Below are 7471 nucleotides of genomic sequence, written 5' to 3' on the forward strand. Positions count from 1 at the left end.
AGACAACTGAATGTCATACTACTTTCTGAATTCCATAAAAGTGCTTTCAAAATTAATTCACCCATGTTAGACTATGCTTTTAAACTCAAATATGTTATTATTTAGTGGCTTTTACTGCCCAGTAGATGTCAAATTCAGTTATTTCCTGCATTAAAAAAAAATTATTTATCTTTTTTTCTGAGACAGTCTCACTCTGTTGCCCAGGCTGGAGTGCAGCGACCTTGGCTTACTGCAACCTCTGCCTCCCGGGTTCAAGCAAATTTTGTCTCTCAGCTTCGTGAGTAGCTGGGATTACAGGTGTACGCCACAACACCCAGATCATTGTTTGTATTTTTGGTAGAGATGGGGTTTCACCATGTTGGCTAGTGATATGGTTTGCTTTTGTCCCCACCCAAATTTCATCTTGAATTGTAACTGTCACAATTCCCATGTGTTGTGGGAGGAACCTGGTGGGAGGTGATTGAATTATGGGGGCAGGTCTTTCTTGCACTGTTCTCATGATAGTGAATGAGTCTCATGAGATCTGATGGTTTTAAAAATGGGAGTTTCCCTGCACAAGCTCTCTTTTTGCCTGCCACCATCCATGTAAGATGTGACTTGTCTCTCCTTGCCTTCTGCTGTGATTGTGAGGCCTCTCCAGCCATCTGGAACTGTAAGTCCATAAAACTTCTTTCTTTTGTAAATTGCCCAGTCTTGGGTATGTCTTTATCGCAGCATGAAAATGAACTAATACAGTACAGCAGAGTGGGATGCTGCTGAAATAATAGGAAGTGACTTTGGAACTGGGTAACAGGCAGAGGTTGGAACAGTTTGAAGGGCTCAGAAGAAGACAGGAAAATGTAGGAAATTTTGGAACTCCCTAGAGACTTGTTGAATGGCTTTGACCAAAATGCTGATAATGATATGGACAATGAAATCCAGGCTGAAGTGGTCTCAGATGGAGATTAAGAACCTTTTGGGAACTGGAGCAAAGATGACTCTTGTTATGTTTTAGCAAAGAGACTGGTGGCATTTTGCCCCTGCCCTAGAGATTTGTGGAACTTTGAACAAGACAGATGATTTAGGGTATCTGGCAGAAGAAATTTCTAAGCAGCAAAGCAAAGGTGATTTGGATGTTGTTAAAGGTATTCAGTTTTAAAAGGGAAACAGAGCATAAAAGTTTGGAAAATTTGCAGCCTGACAATGGAATAGAAAAGAGAATCCTATTTTCTGAGGACAGATTTAAGCCAGCTGCAGAAATTTGCATAAGTAACAAGAAGCCAAATGTTAATCACCAAGACAGTGGGGGAAATGTCTCCAGGGCATGTCAGAGACCTTTGGGGCAGCCCCTCCCATCACAGGCCCAGAGGTTTTGAAGGAAAAAAATGGTTTCATGGGCTGGGTCCAGGGTCCCTCTGCTGAGTGCAGTCTAGGGACTTGGTGCCCTGTGTCCCAGCTGGGCTGTTGCTTCAGAGGGTGGAAGCCCTGAGCCTTGGCAGCTTCCATGTGATGTTGAGCCTGCAGGTGCATGGAAGTCAAGAATTGAGGCTTGGGAACTTCCACCTAGATTTCAGAGAATGTATGGAAATGCCTGGATACCCAGGCAGAAGTTTGCTGCAGGGGCGGGGCCCTCGTGGAGAACCTCTGCTAGGACAGTGTGGAAGGAAAATGTGGGGTCAGAGCCCCCACACAGAATCCCTACGGGGGCACTGCCTACTGGAGCTGTGAGAAGAGGGCCACCATCCTTCAACCCCCAGAATGGTGGCACCATGTGCCTGAAAAACCTGCAGATACTCTATGCCAGCCCATGAAAGCAGCCAGAAGGGGGGTTACACCCTGCAAACCCACTGAGGTGGAGCTGCCCAAGGCCATGGGAGACTACCTCTTGCATCCATTTGACCTGGATTTGACATGGAGTCAAAGGAGGTCATTTTGGACCTTTAAGATTTGACTGCCCCACTGGATTTCAGACTTGCATAGGCCCTGTAGTCCCTTGTTTTGGGCAATTTCTCGCATTTGGAATGGCTGTATTTATCCAATACATGTACTCTCATTGTATCTAGGAAGTAACTAGCTTACTTTTGATTTCACAGACTCATAAGCAGAAGGGACTTCCCTTGTATCAGACGAGACTTTGGACTGTGAACTTTTGAGTTAATGCTGTAATGAGTTAAGACTTTGGGGGGTTGTTGAGAAGGCATGATTGGTTTTGAAATGTGAGGGCATGAAATTGGGGAGGGGCTGGGCGGAATGATATGGTTTGGCTGTGTCCCCACCCAAATCTTATCTTGAATTGTAACTCCTAAAATTCTCAGATGTTGTTGGGGGAACCCAGTGGGAGATGACTGAATTATGGGGGTGGCTCTTTTTTTTTTTTTTTTGAGACAGAGTCTAGCTCTGTTGCCCAGGCTGGAGTGCAGTGGCACAATCTTGGCTCACTGCAACCTCTGCTTCCCAGGTTCAGGCAATTTTAATGTGTCAGCCTCCTGAATAGCTGGGATTACAGGCTTACACCAAGGCTAATTTTTGCATTTTTAGTAGAGACAGGGTTTCACCATGTTGACAAGGCTGGTCTTGATCTCCCGACCTCATGATCTGCCCGCCTCGGCCTCCCAAAGTGCTGGGATTACAGGCTTGAGCCACTGTGCCCAGCCAATTTTGTATTTTTAGTAGAGACGAGGTTTTGCCATGTTGGCCAAACTGGTCTTGAACTTCTGACCTCAGATGATCCACCCACCTTGGCCTCCCAAAGTGCTGAAATTACAGGCATGAGCCACTGCGCCCAGCCTTATTTCTTGTTTAATAGAGACAGGGTCTTGCCATCTTGCCCAGGCTGGTCTCAAACTCCTGGGCTTGAGTGATCCTCCTGAGTAGGTCTCCATTTTAATTACACTTTTTTTGTACATGCACACACACACACACACACACACTCTCACATGCACACTTGTTTATTTACAAAAGCTTTGGTTCTAAATGTGGGCTTCGAATATATTTTCATTTTCTAAATTAAGTCAATAGGGAGGAGGAGGGTATGGAGTTAAGAATGGAGATTTTAGGACTGGGCTCTCCAGATTATGGTCCCAGCTCAGCCATTTCCTAGTTCCATCTCTGACTTGCCATGGGTGACTTCGCTTCTCTGTGCCTACTTTTCCTTATCTGTAAGAACTGTGCTTCCCTCACTGGGGTATGAAGATTATATGAGTTAATATAATGTAAAGCACTTAGAATGGCACCTGGTATACAGTAAGTACTCAATAAATGTTAGCTATTATTAGCTATTTTGGTTTTCCAGTGTCATCAGGGTATGCTTCAAATTTTGTTTAATTAAATAGTAAGGTTGATAAAAGGTTGCTAATGGAGTCAATAGATTGGTACTCATCACACAATTAGAATATAATTGAAGACATTCAACTTAAAGACCCTGCTGGTGTAAGTCCACAGACTCTCAGGGGTCACAGGACATTAGGGAGCATCTTGTTGATTAGAGACATTAGAGAACATCTTGTTGAACACCTTCACTTTATGGCTGAAGACACTAATGCCCAGGGGGATAAAGTCACTTGTAGCAAGCCATCTAGAAAAACAGAGAGCAGCTGGAATGTCCTTACTGTTGATGGTACTTTAGGTTCTTGGAGGGCTGCAGCAAAGTTTTCATTACAGGCATCAATCATCACTGCAATGCACTGATTAGCCAGTCACTGGAGCACTCTATTCCATTCAGAATGACAATAAAAGCATTTATATGTTTGGAACTGTCAATATACAATATAAATACAAGAAAGTAAACTGACTTTGCTTTATAACCAAATGCTATTTTTACTATACTTACAGAAAATGCCTTGCAATGGGTGTTTTTTTATGTTTTAATTTCGAATATCACTTGAAAGACATTCTTTTTATTTATTTATTTATTTATTTATTTATTTACTTTGAGATAGAGTCTTGCTCTGTTGCTCAGGCTGGAGTGCAGTGGTGTGATCTTGGCTCATTGCAATCTCCACCTCCTGGGTTCAACTGATTCTCCTGCCTCAGCCTCCTGAGTAGCTAGGATTACAGGTGCGCACCACCACACCTGGCTAATTTTTGTATTTTTGGTAAAGACGGAGTTTCACCATGTTGCCCAGGCTGGTCTCGAACTCCTGACCTCAACTGATCTGCCCACCTTGGCTTCCCAAAGTGGTGGGATTACAGGTATGAGCCACTGCACCTGGCTGAAAAACATTCTTTAGCCAAAACTATTATAAAAATCAATCTGATGTCCTTGAAATGGAAAAGCCTGCACCTCTGGAACAATCCCTACATCAGGAGGCGTGCAGGGAGGACACTGCAGATGATCAAAGTTTTATTTAACATTATAGAACACTTAAAAATAAACAATATGCTTGCATTTCTGTTGTGTAACTTAGAAAAATGTTTTCAAGCACACATAAAAGCATCAAGTTTTACCCCAAACAAGTATGCTATGCAGCCAGTCCCTAACTGCTGGGGCCAGCACTGCTCTCAACAGACGGCTGAGGTAGGAGGTAGGCTGCTGGTGTCCCTGCGGGCAGGTGGCTTTTCCTATTCGGAATGATGTATTCTCTTGTTGTGGTTCTCAATCGCCCTTCTAAGTGCTTCATCCTGGATGAGATCTGACTTTCTTACATTTGTGTGGCTACAGCCAATTTTAGGGCAACTGCAAGGGAGAAAGAACATCAAGTTAGTCCCCTTTACTGCCTTAAGCAGAAACTTCTTTTACACTCAAGTGTTTAAGTAAGACTTCTAACGAAAAAGGAAAAGTGTTAAAGTCAGGACCAAGGTGCCTTCATTCATTGATTCGCTGAGTCCCTACCTGAGCCAGGTCCTGTCCAGATGCTGGGGACACAAGCGATATGTGAGTAGTGCCTACCTTATTAAGAGCTAACTTTCTAATGAGGAAGACGGGCTACCACTAGCGAACCAAATAAATGCTTGCTGTAAGTTCAGGTCACCTTATGGGCTATGAGGGCAACGAAGCAGGGTCAAGAAGAGACAGTGCTGGGGCCATGGTTGCTTTGGCTGCTTTGGCTGGACTCAGGGCATGCCTCACCAAACACATCTCATCTTGGGCAGGACCCAGAATGAAGCATGGGAACAAGTCTGCATGTGGTCCGGGCTAAAGCAGTAGCGAGTGCAGTGCGGAGGACGTCCAGCTTGGTGCCCTGGAGTGAGAGCAAGCTCTATGTGGCTGAAGCGACCCAGACAAGAGGGAGAGCAGTTGGAAGTGAGGTCAGTGGGCCAATGGGGCTTTGGATTTTATTTAATTTAATTTATTTATTTTGAGACAGAGTCTCACTCTTTCACCCAGGCTGGGGTGCAGTGGCGTGATCTTGGCTCGCTGCAACCTCTGCCTCTTGGGTTCAAGTGATTCTCCTGCCTCAGCCTCCCGAGTTGCTGGGATTACAGGCGCCTGCCACAATGCCTGGCTAATTTTGTGTATTTTCAGTAGACACGGGGTTTCACCATGTTGGCCAGGCTGGTCTCAAACTCCTGACCTCAAGTGATCCACCTCCCTTGGCCTCCCAAAGTACTGGGATTACAGGTATGAGCCACCGCCTAGATTGGATTTTATTTTAAATATGAAGATAAAACACTGGAAGTTTTTGAGATGGGGGAGGGGTGTGTTTGGTTTACATCTGGAAAATGTTACTCTGGCTGCTTATGGAGAACACAAAGCAGGGAGGTAAGAGAGGGGCAGGGAAAATAGCGTGGGGGATCCCGCAGGGTACAGGAGAGAGGTGAGGGCAGCTTGGTCGAGGGTGGCATGGCGATCAGCTTCAGGACACGCTTGACCATCATAGAACCTGTAGGACTTGTCAACGGAGCGGCTGTGGAGTGTAAGGGAAAGGGAAGAAGCCAGCTTCATCTGGGCAGATCAGTGACTGGTAGTGCCCTTTATCACAGTGGGAAATGATGGGGCAAAATAGGCTGCAGCACAGAGCCACAGTCCTGGTTGGTATCTGTTTCCTCTGGAACGGATGCCCAGTAGCTCTCGCAGGAGAGACTGAGTGGACCACTGAGACTCAGTGGAAAGGTTGCAGCTGAAGACATCAGTGTGAGTCACCCAGAAAGGGGTGGAAACCAGCCACGGCTCTGCTTCCATGTGATCTTCTCTGAGGGCAGTGGGCTGGATGACATCACCTATTTCTTCTCAAAGAATCTGGTTCTCAAAGTGAACCAAATTTTGGTAGATTAGAGGCCCAATGTTTGGAGTCAAGCTAACCTAGGTCTGAATTGTCTCTCTATCACTTATTTGCTAGTTATGAGACCACAGGCAATTCACAATAACCTTCTTGAGCCTCTCTTGCCTCTGATTTAAAATGGGGAGAGAACCCCTATTTCCCAAGGTGACAGGCAACACAGTGCTCAATGATGTTAATTGCCTTCCTGATCCCGTGACTATCATGTGTTCCCTCATCATCATTCTTCCAAGAAGTTTTAAAGTTCTGGATCTATTTCTACCTTGCATATATCCAACACAGGCATGTACCCATTCATGCCTTAATTGATTCTTCTAGGGATCAGTCCTGTGCTAGGTTCTAAGCATGCAACTGTGAAATACAAATATATGGTTCCTGTCCACACAGAGCTCTGACCCAGTGATCTGAAACAGCTCTCCATAAAGCACAGGATATTAAGACCAAAAACAACAAATATGCAAACCACACTAAAGATGCAAAAGAGAAGGAAAGAAAGTTGGTCATGGGAACTCCAATTTGTCTAGTGGTAGGAAGCCCAACAGTCCAACATGAAAGAGAAAGTATTTCTTGGCCCTGATCTGTGGATCAAGGAGTCTTTACATTAGAGGGGCATTAATCAATGAAATAAATAATATGCTTAATAACAATATTTATTTTTAAAATATTAAAATATGGCCAGGCACGGTGGCTCACACCTGTAATTTCAGCACTTTGGGAGGCCGAGGCAGGTGGATCACATGAGCTCAGGAGTTTGAGACCAGCCTGGCCAACACGGTGAAACCCCATCTTTACTAAAAATACAAAAATTAACTGGGCGTGGTGGCAGGTGCCTGTAATCCCAGTTACTCGGGAGGCTGAGGCAGGAGAATCGCTTGAACCCGGGAGGTGGAGGTTGTGGTGAGCCGAGATCGCACCATTGCACTCCAGCCTGGGCAACAGAGTGAGACTCTGTCTCAAAAAAAAAAAGCCCTATATACTCAGGTGCATGATGTGTTAAATCATAATTACAGAAAGGCAATTATATGAAAGAGGATCAGGGTGATTTGGCCCAGGTATGCATCATTTTGATGATTTGGCTTTGCATTAGGGCAAAGTTGGAGAAATGTTTTACACTAGTTTAAAAATCTGTATTTTTCCCTAGCCTGTCCCCCTATGCTGTGAAGTCTCAAAGTGAATTATCCCCTCCCCTCCCCTCCCCTTCCATTCCCTTCCCTCCCCCTCTCCTCTCTTCTTCTTCCTCCTCTTCCTTCCTCTTTTTCTTTCCTTTCTTTTTC

The 7471-nt window shown here is 44.9% G+C and overlaps 1 protein-coding gene across 2 annotated transcripts in view; it reads right to left on the bottom strand.

The window, feature by feature from the left end:
* Positions 1-4299: 4299 nt before the first annotated feature.
* The window catches only part of NSMCE2 (non-SMC element 2, MMS21 homolog (S. cerevisiae)), a 271887-nt gene continuing 268715 nt past the window's right edge, over positions 4300-7471 (bottom strand). Inside the window, exon 8 of one of the 2 annotated variants that reach the window (XM_011977285.1) lies at positions 4300-4654. In XM_011977285.1, the coding sequence (XP_011832675.1) occupies positions 4540-4654 (115 nt within the window). In that variant the 3' untranslated portion in view covers positions 4300-4539. The remainder of the gene's footprint in view (positions 4655-7471) is intronic. The other variant, XM_011977286.1, reaches the window with a different exon arrangement.

This window comes from Mandrillus leucophaeus, unplaced genomic scaffold, assembly GCF_000951045.1.
Source record: "Mandrillus leucophaeus isolate KB7577 unplaced genomic scaffold, Mleu.le_1.0 Scaffold177, whole genome shotgun sequence".
NCBI classification, from domain to species: Eukaryota; Metazoa; Chordata; class Mammalia; order Primates; family Cercopithecidae; genus Mandrillus; species Mandrillus leucophaeus.